General features: G+C 42.1%; 1 protein-coding gene across 1 annotated transcript in view; it reads right to left on the bottom strand.

Moving 5' to 3' along the window:
- Window positions 1-5650, bottom strand: part of LOC118362951 (pericentriolar material 1 protein-like) — a 40665-nt gene extending 35015 nt beyond the window's left edge. Inside the window, 3 exon segments of the mRNA XM_035743699.2 lie at window positions 193-444; window positions 1264-1382; window positions 5476-5650. Coding sequence (XP_035599592.2) covers window positions 193-444; window positions 1264-1368 — 357 coding nt within the window. The 5' untranslated portion in view covers window positions 1369-1382; window positions 5476-5650.
- Window positions 5651-24050: the final 18400 nt, after the last annotated feature.

Raw genomic sequence — 24050 nt, 5'->3', positions numbered from 1 at the left:
AACTTTCACATTCGTAAAGACACACTAAGAAATGTGTGCGTTTTTACATGAACAGTACCCTTCCACAACATCTTCGGTGAACTTTACACATTTCTGGATTAACTATGACCCCCCTCCAGACACCAAAAATCACAGACGAATACTCAAAGAAGAAATGCTTAGTTAAGAAAGCTCTAGGGAGAATCCTCTCACCTCGTCTAGATCAGTGAAGTTGATCCTCTGCCGGAGACGGTCCAGCTCGGCCTGGTCGGGCACCGACATCTGGGTGGTGTACTTGACGTGGGGGAAGGAGTGAGGGGTGTTTGTCCTTCTCCGCCCCGTGCTAGGTGTGGACTCCGGGGAGATGTCATTGGTCAGCCGGCTCTCCGCCATGCCGCCGGCTGAGAATTTCTTCCTGTTCTTCTCCGTCGAGCGGTTGGCCTTCTTCTGCTGGATGCCCCAGTCCTGAGAGGGGACAGGAAGCTTTGAAAAAGGAGTGTAGCGTGAAGTTATCCCTAAACACTGATCTTGGGTCAGTTTTGCATTTCCCCACCACAAATGGTTCAGGTTGGGATTTGGGGTGGGGAAGCTGATCCTTGACATTTACCTTGGGGAACCTTCACTCTTTAAAAAAAGGACAGAAGGTCATATCCACGTGTTTTATGTAATACCATGTACTACTGTATAATGCTGTACTTGCTTGATGATAAGCACATTGTGGTTCCTCAAAAGGGACACATTACAATAAACTTGTAATACACCATTTCAAATCCATGTTTTGGTCAGCATTGTAGGTTGACGAACAGATTCTAGAGCTAGACAATCAGGGGGCTGAATCCTTACTAAAGCTATAGAGTACCACAGCATGAGTCATAATACCCATAAAACCTAGCGGTCAAACAGGGAAATGGTTCCAATAGTTTTTCCACCATTCATTTTTCCCCATAAGGGATTTTAGAAACACTTCATATGTATTGTGTAGATGAAATGGTGGGAAAATTATTGGAACCATTTCCCTGATCTCAAGGTTTTATAACATCTCCACCGTGGGGCTATATGCACAAACAACTCATGCAATCAGATTTTAATTACTTTCGCAAATCTCCAGTTAGGATTCAACTTTTTAGTGTCCATTCTCAATGGTCCCAAATGTCACCCCATTCCAGTAGTGCCCTACTTTCGACCAGGACCCATAGGGCTCTGGTCAAAGGTTGTGCATTGCACTACATAGGGAATAAGGTTCCGTTTGGGACACAGCCATTGTCTCTCTCGTCTCCTCTGTACCATGTTGTTGAGCCTGTCCTCTAGGCTGCTGCCGTTGGTAACGGTCCAGTTGTGCAGCTCCTGCTCGTCTGCACAGTCATCAAAGGGAGTGCCCCCTGTCGCCATGTCTTCCTCCGCGCCTGTTGGGTTGTTGACATGCAGTCAGTCAACACTCAAGAACGGCTTTGGACTGGAGACAAAAGCATGTACACACACAGTAGGTCTCTTTCATACTGGCATACTGTGCACAACTCATTCACGCACACACCAAGGTTTCCATTTGCGGGTAATTGCCGGCTTTTGGACATGACATAAAATGAAAAGCCGATAAAATTGTGGTCAGCCAAATTGACCAAAAAAAAAAAAACTCCCAGTGCAAAATAATGCTTTTTATTAATTGATGGGAATACAGTTGTCACCAACTGGTCGATCGACCTCCAATGCATTCCTAGTCAATCGCTAAAACATTTCTATAAAAAACCCAATGATAAAGCACTGTGTTCCTATTTATTTATAGGTCTCGGGCTGCCAGTGGTAGGTGCACCCAATTCACCTACACGCCAGGTAGGCAAACTGTTGCCATTCTGTGCATAAAAGAAAAAGCTACAGCAAAGAAGATACTGTGAGATTAAAACTTAAAACCCCGACTTGAGAAACTGTCAACGAATACAGCAAAGAGCTGCTGTTTATGTGAATGAGTTCATTTTAAAGTTCTTACTCAGCACTGTCAACACTTTTATAGGCCATGAAATGCAGGTTCCCATTTCCACTCAGCGCTACAACAAGCAGTGCAGCAGTAATGAATGAGTAGGAAAGTGGATCTATAGGCATGCGTCATTATTAGCAGCTTGGGTCTTTTTTAATACAGAGGAATATTTCACTCTGTCCATAGGAGTAACATGAATTTGTGCACGAGGCAGAAATAATGTGGTGTGACTCGAGTTTCACCATCAGCCGGAAGACAGTGTCCATTTTATGGTCAGTGGAGGAAAGGGAGAGTGGAGGGATGTTGAGAGGTGGACGCTCAGTCTGCTGCCCTCTCCCCTCTGCTGAGACTGACCATCAGATGCAGGCACCATCAGCCCAGTACAATTCTAATTACATCAGTAATACGTCAACGGCTCCATTACCGGTGTGACCATGTAGCCTACCTCAAATTTGGAAATATTTATATTTTTTTCAAATGGCCCTAACAACAATGCGTTGACAGAGCAATTCAAGCAAAGCTAATATGCAGTGACAATGTTTTGGGCCTAAAGTGTACTGCACAAACCTAATTGTTCTAGAGTTTTCCCCCTGTTAACACTAACATCGTTTCCCTTTACTGTGGAAATTGTGATTTTGAATCAACGCAATATTATCCATTTTCAATGCAACATAACAAAGCAAAAAACTATGCAAGAGATTGTTGTAGGCAGAACGCGTCGGATTAGGATTCTATTGCATTGACACACTACTCTGCCCGTACCTGGGGCAGCAGGTAGCTTAGTGGTTAGAGCGTTAGGCCAGTAACCAAAAGGTTACTAGATCGAATCCCCGAGCTGAGAAGGGAAAAATCTGTCGTTCTGCCACTGAACAAGGCAGTTAACCCACTCTTCCTAGCCCTTTTCTAAATATTTTTTTCTTAAAACGACTTGACTAGTTAAATAACTCTATACAGACTTGTGCGGCATAAACAGTGTGAGCTACAGTAGACCTACATGCAAATAAACCATTGCCATATACGAATCTGTGCCATTTACTTTGAACTGTTTACAGCGGTTGTGAGTAGATGTGCTTGTTTTGAGATCAAAGCAAGAGCTGCATGCAGCCACGTGTGCACATTGTGTTCATATCCTTTGCTAGTTAGTGAGTTATTAGTCCAGTTATAGATAATTAGTAGTCAGTAATAGCTCATTTCTAGTCAGCAATGGGTGAGTGATTGTATCCGCCAAGAGCACAAAACCTGTACATTTCTAGACATCTTTGAAAAGCAAGTCAGTTAAAAGAGCTTTGTCTTAAAAAAGGGCAGTGTTGTATTTTGAGACAGGCTTGAATAAGCTAAGTAGCCAATAGGCAGTCTGATATCTGATGCTCTGTAATAATGGTATGACAATAATGTATTTTATTTTGTAAAGTGGTTTCTTAGATCAAACAGCATTTTCAGTCACCTTGTCTGAAGGACAAGTTGATGAACAGGTTATAGTCAAGCCCTGCATGGTTTTTTTTCAAAAGTCTCATGGAATGTAAACCTACATTGAACACCACACACTGGTTGCTACTGTAGGCTGAACGATGGAAAAAGCAGTTCTGTTACAATGTTATGCAGTGCATTTTCTTCATTGTTTATGATGGTAGGCCACTCGGTCTACATTATGATCAAATAGCCACAGTAGCCTACATACTTGGCCACTGTTCAAACTAACTTAAAGCAGGTACAGCCTCAAGTGTTGAGTAAACGCACACAGGAAGTTGCACAGAATTTTTACAACTTTCAAGTTTGAGCTCAGCAGACCTGAAATTTGCTCAGTGACGAAAAAAATTAGAAGGAACCTGGGTCGTAATGTATAATTTCTTACTTGCGCACATAGCCTATTTAGAGCGGAATATCGCTTGTCAGACAATGCTGCGCAGCAGCTCCTCAGCTCATTGCTGCTGAAGTAAAACATGTACTTTTATAAGACCACTCAGTGGGCAACAATTCTGAAAGAAGTCACCTGAAAACAGTTTTGATGGCCACGATTACAAAGCGCTACTGTTTTTATTTCTCAACTGGCAATTGAAACATGCTTCCGAATCAAGTGCAACGGTAGGCATGCTATCAGCACGTCACCCACCACTTTGCAATGTGAGCTGGCAGCAGTATGCATTTTGAAAACATACCTCTATTTTATTGTCCAGAAGCCAAAGGCACAATCCCAGTTATATTAGCAACCTAAGTTTCTAACAGAGATTCATCTCTGTCACATATGGAACCTCTGGCATCAGGTGCGATGTTTGGAATAGTGTAGTTTGACCACAAATTGCATTTTGGCAAATGTTTGAAAATAATGCTTTAGTGTCTGCTTCATTACAGGCGTTGGATGTTCTGTTAAAATGAATACCATAATCTAAATGTCTGTCATTCTTAGCACCACAGGTGGATGTTGTAATGGGTCATGCACACAATGCATAACATTATGGGTCAGGTACATTTTACAAATTGACAGCTAATTCTACATCGTTATGACATTAACAGAGTGCATGATTCTAGAGGTGTTTGTTGCTTTCAGAAACAGCCTCCAGTCAGAAACGGTGCCTTGTTTGGAGGAATGTTCCTGCAACTAAGCAACAGTCAACATTCACAGACCTTTCCCTAAGTATGACAACTTTACAGTAAACTAAACCATAACATGAGGCATAACGTTAATCATCCAAAACACCATAGCGAGCTACAAACCATTGTGTGACTTATTTATGACATGGAATAATACAACTATACCGATATCTATAACGTTACCTATCGATTACGTACCTGTGCGGTGTATTCAGTTACCCACTAATAATTTGTTGGTTTGCTTTTGGAGAGATCGTGGACTGAGTAAGGATTTCTTGCTGACTAACAGTAGTTATCTAACTTCCCAACAAAAGGCACTGTTTTGTCAAGAGGGATTCACGTTAAACCAGCGTTGTAGACCGCTAGAATTCTCGGTAAAGTTTCCGAAATTCCCTCCACTTCAGCGAGTTCGATGGAGCCAACTGTCACTAGCAACAACTAACAACTAATGTTAGCCCCCCTCTGAGAACTTCTAGCTAACCGTCATCAAACAAAAACCGTCATCAAAATACACTCCAATAGCCTATCGATGAGGTGTATTCATCATTTGGGATACCAATGTGGCAATCCAAATCTAAACTAGTTTACATTTGGCTTTGTCACTGTTTGGCAACATGAAGTTGCACGCCATGGTAACGTCAACTTGCTAGTAATGTTAGCTAACGTGACCCATCTAGCTAACTAAAAACAAACAGGATTTCACGGCCTGACAAGATTGCATGCCTAGATAGTTATTGTTGGCTATAACAGTCTCAAAATAAGTATACGTAGCTGGTTAAATGCATTAGCTAATGTCTACTCGAAAATACAGCACCAACCTAGTTTTGTTTTGGGTATGAATGTAGCTAGCGAACTGCGTGATGATGCTACGTTAGCTAGCTGGTGGTGAACTAGCCACTTGCCTTGGCTAACAAAAGTAGTGGAAAGAAATGAATTACCTCAGTGAGTGTTTTTTGAGAAATTATCGTAACACTTTATGGTCAACGGCTCATTCTAAGAGCCAGTAGAAGACTGTGTCTCAATAAGTACAAATAAGTCGTTTCGGTGTTGTTGATGAATCCCCTCAGTCAATGTACACTTATCGGTCCAGTGTCAGCCATTATATTCCCTGTTTCACGAGGCGGAATGATATAAAATAGTGCGACTCGCACAAGAGCCCTCATCATCAATACTGTCATGTTTTTCCTCAAATACACACACACATGTAAATAGTATATCAAAGTGACTAATTGTGTACAATATGTTTTTTACAAAATGTACAGGCAATGGCACCCCTATTGAATAAGGTACTATTTGGGCTCTCGGATGGTTAACTAACGTTACGTTGCAATAATGTCAGTGTTTTACCTAAAAGTTGCATTTTGAACAGATCAAGTTTATTTCAATTTAAGCAAATTGGCCAACGATTTACAGTATTCACTCACACTAGTGTCATGGAAATGTGTAAATATTCCGACTGTTACTCGCTCTAATTATATGATAAACAAACAGGCCCCTTTGTGAATCAATAGAACCTACCCTTATCATCTGAGCTGAAAGTTTGCAACGCACAGACACATAAAAACACAATAAATCCCTATAATCTGTATTAATAATACATCTTCTTAGGCCGTCTTCATCGACCTCGCCAAGGCTTTCGACTCTGTCAATCACCAAATTCTTATCGGCAGACTCAACTGCCTCGGTTTTTCGGATGACTGCCTTGCCTGGTTCACCAATTACTTTGCAGACAGAGTTCAGTGTGTCAAATCAGAGGGCATGCTGTCCGGTCCTCTGGCAGTCTCTATGGGGGTGCCACAGGGTTCAATTCTCGGGCCGACTCTTTTCTCTGTATATATCAATGATGTTGCTCTTGCTGCGGGCGATTCCCTGATCCACCTCTACGCAGACGACACCATTCTATATACTTTCGGCCCGTCATTGGACACTGTGCTATCAAACCTCCAAACGAGCTTCAATGCCATACAGCACTCCTTCCGTGGCCTCCAACTGCTCTTAAACGCGAGTAAAACCAAATGCATGCTTTTCAACCGATCGCTGCCTGCACCCGCATGCCCGACTAGCATCACCACCCTGGATGGTTCCAACCTTGAATATGTGGACATCTATAAGTACCTAGGTGTCTGGCTAGACTGCAAACTCTCCTTCCAGACTCACATCAAACATCTCCAATCAAAAATCAAATCCAGAGTCGGCTTTCTATTCCGCAACAAAGCCTCCTTCACTCACGCTGCCAAGCTTACCCTAGTAGAACTGACTATCCTACCGATCCTCGACTTCGGCGATGTCATCTACAAAATGGCTTCCAACACTCTACTCAGCAAACTGGATGCAGTCTATCACAGTGCCATCCGTTTTGTCACTAAAGCACCTTATACCACCCACCACTGCGACTTGTATGCTCTAGTCGGCTGGCCCTCACTACATATTCGTCGCCAGACCCACTGGCTCCAGGTCATCTACAAGTCCATGCTAGGTAAAGCTCCGCCTTATCTCAGCTCACTGGTCACGATGGCAACACCCATCCGTAGCACGCGCTCCAGCAGGTGTATCTCACTGATCATCCCTAAAGCCAACACCTCATTTGGCCGCCTTTCGTTCCAGTACTCTGCTGCCTGTGACTGGAACGAATTGCAAAAATCGCTGAAGTTGGAGACTTTTATCTCCCTCACCAACTTCAAACATCAGCTATCCGAGCAGCTAACCGATCGCTGCAGCTGTACATAGTCTATAGGTAAATAGCTCACCCTTTTTCACCTACCTCATTCCCATACTGTTTTTATACTGTTTTTATTTATTTACTTTTCTGCTCTTTTGCACACCAATATCTCTACCTGTACATGCCCATCTGATCATTTATCACTCCAGTGTTAATCTGCAAAATTGTATTATTCGCCTACCTCCTCATGCCTTTTGCACACATTGTATATAGACTGCCCATTTTTTTCTACTGTGTTATTGACTTGCTAATTGTTTACTCCATGTGTAACTCTGTGTTGTCTGTTCACACTGCTATGCTTTATCTTGGCCAGGTCGCAGTTGCAAATGAGAACTTGTTCTCAACTAGCCTACCTGGTTAAATAAAGGTGAAATAAAAAAAATAAAAAAAACATTGAGACTGGAGAAAAGTATTAAAAAAACACCGCAAGATCTGCTTAAGTTTACAGAATGATGTGCCCGACCACCAATTCACAACTGCACTCTTTGCTACACCTCCATCCAGCTAGAGGCTCGACACATCCGATGAAAAACACAAAAGAAGACAACGCAGAAATATAATTGGAGGCGAGCATACATCGGTTGCCGAGTTTATTTTGATGTTGAATATTCGTTGTTGGGACGAAAGCAAACCAGACGGCATTATTTGCTTGTTTTTATTTTATTTGCGGATAGCCAGGGATATGCTCCAACACTCAGACGTCATTTACAAACGAGCAGTAGGGATGACAAGGGATGTTATCAACACATTTATGAAGATTTTACGCTATTGTGGAGAGATGTACTGTTTGGATTCTTTACATACAATATAAATAAGCGGAATCATTTTTATGTAATTAATTTCATTATTCTTTTGGCCAAATTTCATATACACAAATGTAAATTTACAAACAGAAATCCACATTTTTGTACCCTACAAAAAGAAATTGAACTGTATTTTAAGACGGTTAAATGCTCTACTAACAAAAAAGCTGTTAGAATTGTAAGTATATGCATGCCCCTTAAGGTCATTGTGTAATTGTAATGTGATATTGTACCCCCTAGCTCGATTGTCCATTGTTTGTAATCTATGTATGCTTGTGTTCCCTCATGTGCTTTATGTATTGATTTGTTGTTAATAAAAAAAATATATTATTTTTTTTTTTAAACAAGGGATGTTATCTTGATAAATGTGTGAATTAGACCATTTTCCTGTGCTGCTGAGCATTCAAAATGCGTACCTTTGGGTAAAATCTATCGAGAAATAATTTTCTTTGGGAATGTAGTGAAGCTAAAGTAAAGTTGTCAAAAATAGAAATTGTAAAGTAAGGTACAGAGACCCCAAAAAACGACTTAAAATTAAGTAGTATTTTCAAGTATTTTTACTTAAATGCTTTACACAAGTTGTAGTGACTGAACCATGGATTACAGTTTCTCTTGGCCCATAGACTACTTTCAGGGTGAGGAACCATCTTACATCAAGTTGTAAAATAGTGAATACAGAATGACACAGTAGCATCTTCTCTATGTTATTTTATGCCCAATAAAATTGCTTGTATTTCAACGGTAGCTGTACAGCCTCGTCAATCATCTGAACTATTACTATGTACTGGAAATATATTATTATATTGATTCCGTTTACATCACACTCACAATAAAACCCTTCAAATTTGCTTTTGTATCTAGCCCAGCTCAAAACACTATCCAGCGGGCGGCGCTGTTGTCTATTTCTGGGCTCGTCACCAGCTGAAAACACAAAAGAAGAAGGCAATGCAAACAATTCTGCAAGTCGATGTGAGTTTGTTTTGAATTGAATGTCGACCTATCAATCCTCTGAAAATGGCCAAAGTACAGTCTTTGAGTGAGTTTGCTAGTGAGCGTTTAACAGTGGCTGCAGTAGAGATTTTGGGAGTAATAGAGAAAGTGGTAGCGAGATACAAGGAGGTGATTTCCCAATTTAAAGAGGAGAATGACCGTCTGGGAGACTGCTGCGGATCACACCTGAAATAAAACGATGTAGAATAGACCCCCTCCAGTTCTCTCTCACTGTCTCTGAGGAAGAGGACCCCCCCACCCCCCTCAGGACACGTCAGGATGTAGGGCAGCTTCAGGGACTCAAGGCTGACGTCATAGAGTTAATATAAACTCCTCCCTGTGTGAAAAAATGAATGTGATCAGGAGGATAAACTTCAGTCCTTGACTCTTTCCCCAAATGGTGGAGTACAGAGAGAGTGACTCTAAACCAGTGAATCTCAAACCTTTTGTCAGTGTGACCCACCTTGACAATCCCTGTGACCCTCCAGATAATCAAGACAATGCCTCCAGCCACAGATCAGCCGCAAGCAGCAATCCAGTAGGACTTGACATCCGCCGACAATTGGATCCCAACACACCATTGAAGAAACCCAGCACCACTTCCAAAAAAACCTCACACTGGGAAAAGATTGAGTTGCAAGGGGACCTTGAACAGGCACATACAGACTCATACAGGAGAGAAACCCTTTAGCTGTGGTGACTGCGAGAAGAGCTTCAATCGCAAGGGAACCTTAAATTAGCATATAAAGACTCATACAGGAGATAAACCGTTTAGCTGTGATGTCTGCAGGAAGAGCTATCAGACACAAGAAGAACCTAACTGAGCATATCCGGAGTCACACCGGAGTGAAACCATTTAGCTGTGGTGACTGTGGGACAAGCTTCAATCAAAATGTTTCTCTTAACAGGCATGTACTGACTCACACAGGGGAGAAATCATTTGTTTGTGGTGACTGCGGGAAAAGCTTCAGACAGAAGGTTAGCCTTACCAGGCATATATGGACTCAAACAGGAGAGAAACCATGTAGCTAACCAAACATACTCTGATTCACACAGGAAAGAAGCCATTTAGCTGTGATGACTGTGGGAATAGTTTTAACAAGAAGGGGAACCTAGCTGTATATTTACTGACACATACAGGAGAAAAAACATTAAAATGTGGTGACTGCGGGAAAAGCTTCATACTCAAGGAAAACCTACCTGCGCTTATGCATACTCAAAGGTACTGGAGAGAAACCATTTCGCTGAGATGACTGTGGGATAAGCTTCAGACACAAACTTAATATGGACAGTAATAAACTAAGCAAAAAAAGAAATGTCCTCTCACTGTCAACTGTGTTTATTTTCAGCAAACTTAACATAAATATTTGCATGAACATAAGATTCAACAACTGAGACATAAACTGAACAAGTTCCACAGACATGTGACTAGCAGAAATTGAATAGTGTTCCTGAACAAAGGGGGGTTAAATCAAAAGTAACAGTCAGTATCTGGTGTGGCCACCAGCTGCATTAAGTACTGCAGTGCATTGCCTCCTCATTGACTGCACCAGATTTGCCAGTTCTTGCTGTGAGATGTTACCCCACTCTTCCACCAAGGCATCTGCAAGTTCCCGGACATTTCTGGGGTGGAATGGCCCTAGCCCTCACCCTCCGATCCAACAGGTCCCAGACGTGCTCAATGGGATTGAGATCTGGGCTCTTCGGTGGCCATGGTAGAACACGGACATTCCTGTCTTGCAGGAAATCATGCACTGAGCGAGCAGTATGGCTGGTGGCATTGTCATGCTGGAGGGTCATGTCAGGATGAGCCTGCAGGAAGGATACCACATGAGGGAGGAGGATGTCTTCCCTTTAACGCACAACATTGAGATTGCCTGCAATGACAACAAGCTCAGTCCGATGATGCTGTGACACACTGCCCCAGACCATGACGGACCCTCCACCTCCAAATTGATCCCGCTCCAGAGTACAGGTCTCGGTGTAACGCTCATTCCTTTGCCGATAAATATCGAATCCGACCATCACCCCTGGTGAGACAAAACCTCGACTTGCCAAGCTCTCAGTCCTGCCTCTCTCAGCATATTGCGGACAATCTGAGCACTGATGGAAGGATTGTGTGTTCCTGGTGTAACTCGGGCAGTTGTTGTTGCCATCCTGTACCTGTCCCGCAGGTGTGATGTTTGGCTGTACCGATCCTGTGCAAGCGTTGTTACACGTGGTCTGCGAGGACGATCAGCTGTCCGCCCTGTCTCCCTGTAGCGCTGTCTTAGGCGTCTCACAGTACGAACATTGCAATTTATTGCCCTGGCCACATCTGCAGTACTCATGCCTCCTTGCAGCATGCATAAGGCACGTTCATGCAGATGAGCAGGGACCCTGGGCATCTTTCTTTTTGTGTTTTTCAGAGTCAGTAGAAAGGCCTCTTTGGTGTCCTAAGTTTTCATAACTGTGACATTAATTGCCTACCGTCTGTAAGCTGTTAGTGTCTATATGACCGTTCCACAGGTGCATGTTCATTCATTGTTTATGGTTCATTGAACAAGCATGGGAAATAGTGTTTTTAACCCTTTACAATGAAGATCTGTGAAGTTATTTGGATTTTTACTAATTATCTTTGAAAGACAGGGTCCTGAAAAATGGATGTTTCTTCTTTTGCTGAGTTCGTATAGAACATCCACAAAGAAAGAAAACATAACAAATTTGGAAATAATAAAGAAATAAAGACCAAGATCAGGAGATGGACAAATCTTAGAAAAGCAACTCTGGATCATTCATGTTGTAGGTTTAAGATTTAATATACTGTATGTGTGATTCATTTAGGTTTGTAAAATGAGTTTGATTTAATTTCATGATCAAAGAGTACAGTGTATTGTCGGAACAACCAGTCCTGGTCTGTGAGGAAACGCACACTGCTGTTCAAAGTATGTTTTCACCTTATTAGAAACAGGAATTCCTGTTTGGTTTTTGTCTCTCATGGCTATGAGAGAATGGCAAAACTGATGATATCAATACATTAAACATGTTGGAATTTTCAGGGTGAAAAAAAGGGGAAATTAACTAATTAACCAATCATTGATTAAATTACCTGATTATACAAACAGCTGTGGTAGTGCTGGGCTCAAACAAAAATGTGCACTCCCTGGGGGTCAACCGGGAATGGAGTGAAGAACACTGTTCTATTATGTTCTCTCGGGTCCTGATGGATATGATAATGATGGAAACTCCCTCCAGCCAATGCTAACACCAACCCAATGCTTTGAAATCTATTACGGGCATTGTTCAAGTGCACACTTTGGGAGAAGTGTGGAGAATTGGGACGCAAACAACGGGAGAATCTCAATTGGTTGTGCTTGACTCCACGCTTCCTCACCTCCATCCGCTCTTCGCCACCATTTAAAAAAGGTTATCGAGGAGAGGCAAATTACGTTTACATAGGAGGAATCCCAAAAACGTGTAAAGTGATCCAAACAAATGTAGCTCGTTGTGCAATACATTTCATAGATAAAATTACAAATAGCGTTTTTTAAATGTGTGCATGCTTTTCTACTACGATGCAGGAGTTGAGCAAATCTAATTGAGAAAAAGGCAGATAAAGCGTAATATATATAAAGCAATCAGTTGTACATAATTTAATGCAAATATGTCAATCATTATTTAAATATGTTGATAACCTCGAAGCCGGTGTTTGGAGGATATATTGGCACGGTTTTCCGTGCCAATATAACACTAGTGTCAATATGTCCTCCAAACACCGGCTTCTTGGGCATTGTCACTTTTATACAACGGATACAAACATTTTCAAATAATATTTGCATTAAATGTTACTTTGATTCATTTATTCATATTAATTTATCCTTCCACAAGATATCGCCCCGATACAAACCTAGGGTTGCTGGTCGTTCGTTCGTTCTATCGGTTTGGTTGCTAGAAACATGACCCAGTCGTTTAGTCTATTCTGTATCTATGGACCCAGTCGTTCTCTCTAAATGTTCCATTGACATACTGGCTGGCAATTATTCTTATCCTGTGCTTGCTAGCTCACCAACTACGGTTAATTTACAGTCGTGTCAAAAAGTGCAGACAGAATAACAGCAAAGTAGCTGCCTTTGCATTTGTTTAATCAAATCAAATTTATTTATACAGCCCTTCGTACGTCAGCTGATATCTCAAAGTGCTGTACAGAAAACCCAGCCTAAAACCCCAAACAGCAAGCAATGCAGGTGGAGAAGCACAGTGGCTAGGAAAAACTCCCTATAAAGGCCAAAACCTAGGAAGAAATCTAGAGAGGAACCAGGCTATGAGGGGTGGCCAGTCCTCTTCTGGCTGTGACGGGTGGAGATTATAACAGAACATGGCCAAGATGTTCAAATGTTCATAAATGACCAGCATGGTCAAATAATAATAATCACAGTAGTTGTCGAGGGTGCATCAAGTCAGCACCTCAGGAGTAAATGTCAGTTGGCTTTTCATAGTCAATCATTAAGAGTATCTCTACCACTCCTGCTGTCTCTAGAGAGTTGAAAACAGCAGGTCTGGGACAGGTAGCACATCCGGTGAACAGGTCAGGATTACATAGCGCAGGCAGAACAGTTGAAACTGGAGCAGCAGCACAGCCAGGTGGACTGGGGACAGCAAGGAGTCATCATGCCAGGTAGTCCTGAGACATGGTCCTAGGGCTCAAGTCCTCCGAGAGAGAGAAAGAGAGAATTAGAGAGAACATACTTAAATTTACACAGCACACCGGATAAGACAGGAGAAGTACTCCAGATATAACAAACTGACCCTAGCCCCCCGACACATAAACTACTGCAGCATAAATACTGGAAGCTGAGACAGGAGGGGTCAGGAGACACTGTGGCCCCATCCGATGATACCCCCGGAGAGGGCCAAACAGGAAGGATATAAGCCCACCCACTTTGCCAAAGCACAGCCCCCACACCACTATAGGGATATCTTCAACCACCAACTTACCATCCTGACCTGAGACAAGGCCAAGTATAGCCCACAAAGATCTCCGCCACAGCACAACCCAAGGGGGTGGGGGGATCGAACCAGGGTGTCTGTAGTAACGCCTCAAACACTAAGATGCAGTGCCTTAGACCGCTGCACCACTCGAGGGCCCACGTTGCATCATGTCCAACGGCGGCTACCAAAAATGGCGCTGAAATTGTAGTTCTAACCGCTTCTGTGGTTTGTTTAGAATAATTATATTACATTTACTTTTAATACTTCAGTATATTTAATACCAAATACTTTTAGACTTTTACTCAAGTAGTATTTTACTGGGTGACGTTCACTTTTACTTGAGACATTTTCTATTACCGTATCTTTACCTTTTACTCAAATATGACAGTTGGGTACTTTTTCCACCACTGGTTATTTTATGCCCAATATTTTGTATTTGAACGGTATCTCTATTACATTTACATTTAAGTCATTTAGCAGACGCTCTTATCCAGAGCGACTTACAAATTGGTGCATTCACCTTATGACATCGAGTGGAACAGCCACTTTACAATAGTGCATCTAAATCTTTTAAGTCTATCTTAGACTTATGTTTAAATTGATATTACTGTATAACGGACATATCATATTTTACATGAGCATACTCACATTTCAGTTGAATGCATTCAGCAAGGTTACCTTCCAACCAAATGTTTGTTCTTATCTATCCCAGCTCACAACTGCTGGGGGCGCTGTTATCTATTTTGGGACTCAACCGCTGACAAACTTAACGAAGAAGACAACACGGAAGTATAATTGATACTTGTTTTGTTTTGTAGAAGGCACCTGGCGTAGACGCATTGAACTGAATACCGAACACTCAGTCCTCTGAAAATGTCTAAACTACAGTCTTTGAGTGTGTTTATTATTGAGCGCTTAATGGTGGCTGCAGTGGAGATTTTTGACGTAGTAGAGAAAGTGATAAAGGAGTATCGGGAAGAGATTTCCCGATCTCAACAGGAGAATGACCGGCTTCAGAGACTTCTGCGGATCGCACCCGAGATAAAACTATGTGGAACAGATTCCCACAAGTTCTTGCTCGCTGTCTCTGGGGAGGGGATTACCCCTGAGCAGCAGCACTGTGAGCAGGAGAGCCCCAGTCTGGGACAGGAGGACCCAGAGCCCACACAGATTAAAGAGGAACAGGGGGAAATCAGGACCAGTCAGCATGTAGGGCAGCTTCAAGGGCTGAAGGCTGACATCGTAGAGTTTATATTCACTCCTCCCGGTTTGAAAAGTGAATGCGATCAGGTGGATCAACTTCAGTCCTTGACTCTTACCCAGACGTTGGAGTACAGAGAGAGTGACTCAAAACCAATGAATCTAAAACCGTTTGTCAGTGTAACCCACCTTGACAATCCCTGTGACCCTCCAGATAGTCAAGGCAATGCATCCAGCCACAGCTCAGCCGCAAGCAGCAATCCAGTAGGACTTTACGTCAGCCCACCATTGGATACCAACACACCATTGAAGAAACCCAGCACCGCATCTAAAAAACACAAGGGGACCCTCAATGAGCGTATAAAGACTCATACTGGAGAGAAACCATTTAGCTGTGGACATTGCGGTATAATCTTCAATCACAAGGGGACTTTTCACAGGCATATTCTGACTCATACACGAGAGACATTATTTAACTGTGGTGACTGTGGGAAAAGTTTCAAGGAGAAGGGAGACCTAACCAAGCATCTAATGATTCACACAGAAGAGAAACCTTTAAGCTGTGGCGATTGTGGAAAATGCTTCCGACACAGGGGACATCTGAACAGGCACATACAGACTCACACACGAGAAACATTATTTAACTGTGGTGACTGCGGGAAAAACTTCAATCGCATAGAGCACTTGAACGTGCATACATTGACTCACACAGGAGAGAAACCATTTAGCTGTGGTGACTGTGGAGAAAGCTTCCGACACAGATATAGGCTTAAAAATCATATACTGACTCACACAGGAGAGACTTTATTTAATTGTTCTGGCTGTGGGAAAAGCTTCAGACATAAAGTGAACCTGGATAGTCATATACTGGTAGTCCACAAAGAAAGAAATCAGGATGAAAGTGTAAAGAAAATTAAGACTTAAGACAGATATTCTGTCAGGAGATGGGAATGAAGGTAGTGGGGGCGTTGGGGTGGTGATGGGTTGGGTCGGAGGGCCGGGGGTCATAGTCTCTGCTTTCCCAGGGGGTGGGGTGGTTCTTTTTTTATATCCCTTTATCCCTTTCATGCTTTAATCTAATAATATCTGGGAATTGATTTGTAATCAAAACAAACAAAAAATAATAATTCCCATAATAACGTTTGATTTTTTTTTTAAGAAACCAGAATTATGCTTTGTTTTGGAATGTCTTTCAGGGTGATGAGATAATGGTGATACTGATGTTATTGGTGTAAAATATTGTATACTTTAGGCAAAAATAAAGACATTTAAATATATATATATATAAAAAATAACCAATCATCAAGTCCTTGATGTTAAACAGGTCTAGTGCTTGGCTGAAACAAAAATGTGCACTCATGTATCTGTTGATTTACAAAGAAATAACCATGAAACGGCCAATATCAATTACTTTTCCTCCTGGTGATGGTGCTGTGTTGTCCCCTTGTCCTAGAGAGCCTACACAAAACACAGCCCTTCTTTTAACTGTTTCTAAAATTCCCTATGGGGAAAAAATGAATGGTCGAAAACGATTGAAACCATTTCACTGTTTGATCGCTAGGATTAGGGGTATTAGGACACCTCCATTGTGGGGCTCTATGCAGTCATTGAATCACACTCCATATCACCTATTGCAGCTCAGAACTCCATCCAGCTGGCGGCACTATATTCCATTTCTGCGCTCGGCACCCGCGGAAACAAGTAAAACAAAACACGGAAATCGGTTTGGAAGCGAGTTTGTTTTGATTTCCTACAGTCATTGTGTGGACCAAGGAAGACACGAAACTGAAAATTCCGTTTTAAGTTTTCTGAGAATGGCTAAACTACAGTCTTTGAGTGTATTTGTTAATGAGCGTTTAACAGTGGCTGCTGTGGAGATTTTTGACGTTGTAGAGAAAGTGGTAGCCGAGTACCTGGAGGAAATTTCCCGTTCTAAAGAGGAGAACGGTCGGCTACGGAGACTTCTGCGGATCACAACAGAGATAAAAGAGGAGGAAACCCCTGAGCAGGAGTGGAGCCCCAGTCTGAGGCAGGAGAAACCAGAGCCCACACAGATTAAAGAGGAACAGGAGGAAATCTGGACCAGTCAGGAGGTTGAGCAGCTCCAAGGCCTGGAATCTGACACCATTGAGTTCGTATTCACCCCTTGTGTGAAAAGTGAATGTGATCTTCCCCAAATCCAGACTGTGGATGGCAGAGGGAGTGACTTTAAACTGTTGGATCACATAAAGGGTCTCGACATTTCGTGTGACCCTCCGGATAATGAAGGCAACACCTCCATCCACAGCTCAGCCGTAAGCAGCGTCCCATTAGGACTTGACAGCAGCCCACCATTGAGAGAACCGACAAAAAGCAGCACCGTGTCTAAAAAACCTCATTGCTGCCTTGACTGTGGCAAATGCTTCACTCAGATTGGCCGACTGAAGATGCACTCAGGGATTCATTCAGAGGCCAAACCATTTTGCTGTGGAGACTGTGGGAACCGATTTCAGCTGAAAGGAGAACTAACCAAACATATAGCGATTCACACTGGAGAGAAACCATTTAACTGTGGTGACTGTGGGAAAAGCTTCAATCGCAAGCTTACTCTTAATAGGCATATACTGCTTGTTCACAAAGAAGGGACACAGTACGAAAATGGAACGACGAAAGGAGAGAAACCATTTTGCTGTGGTGACTGTGGGAAAAGTTTCACTCGTAGGCAGACCCTGAACAGACATAAAATGATTCACACAGGAGAAAAACCATTTCATTGTGGGTACTGTGGGAAAGGCTTCAATCGCAAGGAGACCCTCATTGATCATATCCAGAATCATACAGGAGAAAAACCGTTTAGCTGTGGCGACTGTGGGAAAAGCTTCAATAGGAAGAGGAACCTAACTTCTCATTTACTGACTCACACAGAGGAGAAACCATTTAGCTGTGTTGACTGTGGGAAAAGCTTCAAGCAAAAGAGTGACTTAACCAAACATATAATGATTCACATGGAAGAGAAACCATTTAAATGTGGAGAATGTGGAAAAAGCTTCAATTACAAGGTTAACCTCAACAGGCATATACTGTTCATCCACAAAGAAAGAAAATAGGAAGATGGTGAAAAGAAGAAAGAAAAGTAAGACAGATCTTCTGTCAGGAGATGAGAAGCAGGATGTGGACAACTGTTTAGCGAAACAACTCTAAATCATTCATCTTGTAGGTTTCAAATACATGGATATGTGATTCATTCACTTTTGTAAAATGTTCTATGTAAATAAAGTTAGATTTTATTTGAATAATGATCAAACAGTACAGAACATGCTATTGTTCAAAGAATGGTATGGATGTTTTCACGTTGTTAAAAACAGGAGTTTCCCGGTCTCTTGGGGTGATGAGAGAATGGTGAGACTGATGTTATTGATACATTCAACATTTTTTTTTAACTACTAATGAACTAATAAAGTATTGTATTAGAAACATGTATTATAGTGCTGCACTAAAACAAAAATGTGCACTCCCTGTGGGTCCCCTGGGAATGACTTTTGGACCACTGTTCTATTATGTTCTCAAGTCTAGATTTAAAGGCCCAATGTAGCTGTTTTCATCTCAATATCAAATCATTTTAGGGTAACAATTAAGTACCTTACTGTGATTGTTTTCAATTAAAATGGTCAAAGAAACAAAAATAACTTCCAAGCAAAGAGCAATTTCTCATGCAAGAATTTAGCTGGGACTGTTTGGGAGTGATCTGAGTGGGTAGGGGAAAATTGAAAACGAGCTGTTGGCAGAGAGGTTTGGAACTGATTTTCTTATTGGGCTCTTAACTAGCGATGTCACCAGGCAGGCCAAAACTCCATCCCACCAAAACAAACTGAAATTTCAGGTGGCCTTTTAAAACCGCTTTTACGTTAAAAGGGCAATTTCACTATTTTTTTATTCCAACCTCAATGTGGAAATATATAAAACACAGAAAATCACAGTTTTGTCTGCACTTGGCCTTTAACAATATACGTCAGAGTCTAGGATGGTAGTTTTACCATAGGAATCTGCCAGCAATCCACAGTATCTATTGACTTGAAAAAAACATGAAACATATCACCGTTAATTTGTCTCATGGGTCTGTGGAATAGCATTGTCCCTCCAGCTGAGTGTTGTATGGAGTAGGATGTAATTATCCCCAAATGCTGATTTAAGATCAGTTTTTTTTAAAGAGCATAAACTGTTACAAATGATATCTGGTTCTCTCTTACGCCTATCAGAACACACACACACAAAAAAAACATTAACTGTGGCAGGATGTCAAAGATCTGAAAACAAGACCCTTTATCAACATTTCCCACAACATTTTTTTCATAACCATGCCTATTATCAATTTTAACAAGAAAAAAATATCTTGAATTTGACCATCGGATATTAGTCTCAAAATAAATTAAGTGTACTGATGCCTCTGTCTTTATGACTTTGGCTTGGGGAGAAAGTCTTAAGAGGATCCAGTCTGCTCCAGGAGTTAATCCAGCTCCAGGTTAGTAAGGGTGGGTCGGTTGTACTCATGGATAGGACTGTTTATGTACATGAGTGTCATAGACAGCTGCTTAACAACACCTTTTACAAGAAACTCAGAAGTGATCCCCCCCTTCCCAATTTCAGAATACTATCTTTACTGTCCTAGATGGGTATTTAAGTTCTGGTCAGATAACCAAAAAATAACATGCTTTTTTTGGCTATTCAACACCCTCTATACTTTGCAGAAATTACACAAGAATGTTACACAACCTCCAGGGCGCCCTATTGTAGCGGGCATTGATGCAGTAACGGCCCCTCTATCTACTTTTGTTGATTTTTTTATTAGACCACTAGCAGAACAGCTCCCCTCCTTTGTAAAGGACACCAGCAGTATGATCTCTATCATTGAATCGCTTGATCCTCTCCCTGAGAATACCTTGTTAGTTACTTTTGATGTTGAGTCATTATACACTAATATTCCACACGGGGGCGCTATTGAAGCTATGGAACATTTTCTTCTGCAACGTGACCCTAATGAACTTACCTTCCAGTGCATGCATTGTAACATTGGCTGAAATAGTACTCACGCATAACTATTTCATGTTTCTAAATTATTTCTTTATTCAGACGAAAGGTACTGCTATGGGATACCCCATGGCTCCTAACTATGCTAATTTGTATGTGGGTTACATGGAGAAACAGTCTATTTTCAATCCTCTCAAAAATAAAATCTTGCCTCACATCATTATTTGGAAACGGTATATTGATGATATTTTTGTTTTATGGAGGGGTGATGCAAAACAGCTCCAGGCATTCCATGCTTTTCTCAACTCCTGTTCTGAGCATCTGAGATTTACTATGCAATCTGATAGACGTCAAATCCGTTTTCTTGATAATCTGATATTGTGTGAAGATAATGTTCTATACACTGATCTTTACAGAAAGCCTACTGATCGTAACAGTTTGTTGAGGGCTGATATTTGTCACCCACTTCACTTGAAAAATAGTTTGCCCTACATCCAATTCTGTCGAATCAAAAATAATTTGCAAAAACAATCCGATTTCGACAGAAATATGGCTGAGACGCAAAGAAAGTTCAAGGAGAGGGGCTACAAGAATGATCAGATTATTATTGCCATTGAGAAAATTCAAAACAAAACGAGACATGACCTTTTTCAAGGTCAGTCTCGCAAAAATACGCACTCTTGCGTTCTAACTACCCGCTATTCAAAGTGCTCTGAACAAATTAAGGGAATTGTTCACAAACATTGGCACATCCTAAAATCCGATGATATTCTCGGTAATGTGTTTTCGGACCTTCCCTTGGTCGTATTCTCGCGGGGCAGAAATCTCAGAAACCAATTGGTAAACTCTGATTTACCACCCCAAGATATTCCTGAACAATGTCTATTTGCGCCCCTACTGGATGGAAATTACAAATGTAATAGCTGTGCTTAATGCAATGGCACTTATAAATGTAGATCCTTCAAACACCCACAAACAGGGAAATCGATCCCAATCAAAGGTGTTATTACGTGCTCCACTAAGGCAGTTATTTATCTTATAACTTTTTCTAGTGGTAAAAAATTATGTAGGTAAAACAAAGCGCGAATTAAAAGTACGTATCTCAGAGCATCATAGCACCATGAGGTGTAAAAACTTTACTTATCCAGTTGCGGGCACTTCTTGGAGGCAGGCCACTCGATTTCGTCTCTGCGTTATATTGGCATCGAACATGTCACCCTCCCTAGGAGAGGGGGTGACCTTGATAATTTATTGTTAAAACGAGAGGCTGCCTGGATCTTTAATTTAAAGACCCTTGCGCCCTTCGGTCTCAACGTACACTTTGATCTGAAGCGATTCTTGTGATTATTGTGACTTTGCCATTATAATTGTTTGTAAGCTTGTGTAGTCATATTTGTCTATGATCGTATGCTATCCATTTGTTGTTTGTATCCTGTATCCTATTAGGCCACTCTTGGCCATGATTACAGACACCTGTGTCTCTTGACACTATATAAACGAGTCATCCCGCAGTGTTTGTGATTATACCCTGATGAAGACAGCTTGGCTGTCGAAACGTTGGTAATTAAAGTTTTGCATCTGAGCTCCTAGAGTGTGCGGCTCGCTTTTATTTTATTTTCTAGTAAGGGATACTGACATACCCCTTACTGATTGCGATAGGTGCGCTTGGGGTCAAAAGCACCTCTGTGATGATCATGTTGGGTCACGTAGATCCTGTCCAACACCAAGTCTGACTGCAGGCTGATGATCAAACCCAAATGGAATGTGCAGTGATTTGTTTTCTATTTTATGCTGCGATTTCTGCTGAAAACCTGCTGCAAGCCTTTTTTTGTTGCCTCTAGAGTACTAACATTATTTAATAACATTGAGAACATGGTTTTCTGTAAATAAATGCTTAATTCTGTGTATTCGATGACAATGAACCTATTTTTATCCTTCTACTAAAGCGCAGTTAAAAATAACCTCGCCATAGACTCAATCTTTATATGATCCTTTTATTGTAAATGTTTCCTTAAGGACTTGTGCTGCTGGACTTGAGCCTACATCCCCAGGTGATGCAGCACCTGTGGGACATGTTCTGGAGGGCGCTGGTGGACCTTTTTGTCTCCCTGGACAATGCACACTGCCCCCTGTGGTACTCCATGTCGGAGCCACCAGGGCCTCTGGGCTTGGATACTCTGGCTCAAGATTGGCCAGGGCTGGATTCTTCTCCTGGGTTCTACTGAAAGGAGTGCCCCACACTGATATCTGTGCTGCGGCCAGCTGGGCTTCCTCTTGCACCTTTTGCTAGGTACTATCGGGTAAATGTGGCCCCTGGCTCTGCGGTTGGTTCATCGGTCCTGGGCGTCGCCTCCCCTTCCAGGGACTGTGCCGGGAACACCCTTCCACATTGACGGCCCCTGCGTCTCGGTCCTGCGCTGGGACTTCGCCGCTGGCTGGCCATGTCCCTCTAGCACCGACTAAATCTGGTACGGATATACCAATGTATTGGAGTAACCCAATATAGTGAAACATAACGAAGGTTACGTATGGAACCACGGTTATGTGAGCTATATGGATCACTCCAATCCTCTGCACCTCCTCCTCTGATGCTAGAGGCACCTCCAAAAATGATGTAGAGAACGTGTGTCGAGGCCATGGGGTCTATACATGGGGCGGACCCCAGCCGTGATACAGGTGTACACAGGAGTAAATCTCTAAATCCTCACCTGGAGTGTGTCCCTCCGCTTCAGAGTGCTACCAATATATTAGTCATTGTGTCTTGTGTGGTTTTTGTTGACAATCTGGCAGGTTCTCAGACTTCTGGTTCATTCAGATTGCCCACCACTTAGTACGGTAAACCCTGGTCTAGGAGCAGTTGGTAACATTGGCCATCACCGTCCTCTATGTTGTTGAAGAAGCGGTGGGAGCAAAACACCTTCATCGTGAGGTTTCGCGCTGTCTATAAACGCAACATGCAACTATTTACAGATTTCACCGAGTTACAGTTCATATAAGGATATCAGTCAATTTAAATAACTAAATGAGACCCTATTCTACGGATTTCACATGACTGGTAATACTGATATGCATCTGTTAGTCACAGATACCTTAAAAATAAGGTAAGGGCGTTGATCAGAAAACCAGTCAGCATCTGGTGTGGCCACCATTTGCCTCATGCAGAGCGACACATCTCCTTCGCATAGAGTTTTATCAGGCTGTTGATTTTGGCTTGTGGAATGTTGTCCCACTCTTCTTCAATGGCTATGTGAAGTTGCTGTATATTGGCGGGAATTGGAACACGCTCAATGGGTGAAATGTCTGGTGAGTATGCAGGCCCTGGAAGAACTTGGATATTTTCAGCTTCCAGGAATTGTGTACAGATCTTTGTGATATCGGGCCGTGCATTATCATGATGAAACATGAGGTGATGGCAGAGGATGAATGGCACAACAATGGGCCTCAGGATCTCATCACGGTATCTCTGTGCATTCAAATTTACATCGATAAAATGCTATTGTGTTCGTTGTCCGTAGCTTATGCCTGCCCATACCATAACCCCACCGCCACCATGGGGCACTCTGTTCATCAGCAAACCGCAAACCGCTCGCTCACACGACGCCACGTCTTCGATTGTGAGGCGGGTTGGACATACTGCCAAGTTCTTTAAAACCACATTGGAGGTAACTTATGGTCGAGAAATGAGAATACAATTCTCTGGCAACAGCTCTTGTGGACATTCCTGCAGTCAGCATGCCAATTGCACGCTCCCACAAAACTTGAGACATCTGTGGCATTGTGTTGTGTGAAAAAATTGCACATTTTAGAGTGGCCTTTTATTGTCCTCAGC

This window comes from Oncorhynchus keta, chromosome 29 (genome assembly GCF_023373465.1).
Source record: "Oncorhynchus keta strain PuntledgeMale-10-30-2019 chromosome 29, Oket_V2, whole genome shotgun sequence".
In the NCBI taxonomy this organism is placed as follows: domain Eukaryota; kingdom Metazoa; phylum Chordata; class Actinopteri; order Salmoniformes; family Salmonidae; genus Oncorhynchus; species Oncorhynchus keta.
This window is presented reverse-complemented; position numbering and strand designations above follow the sequence as displayed.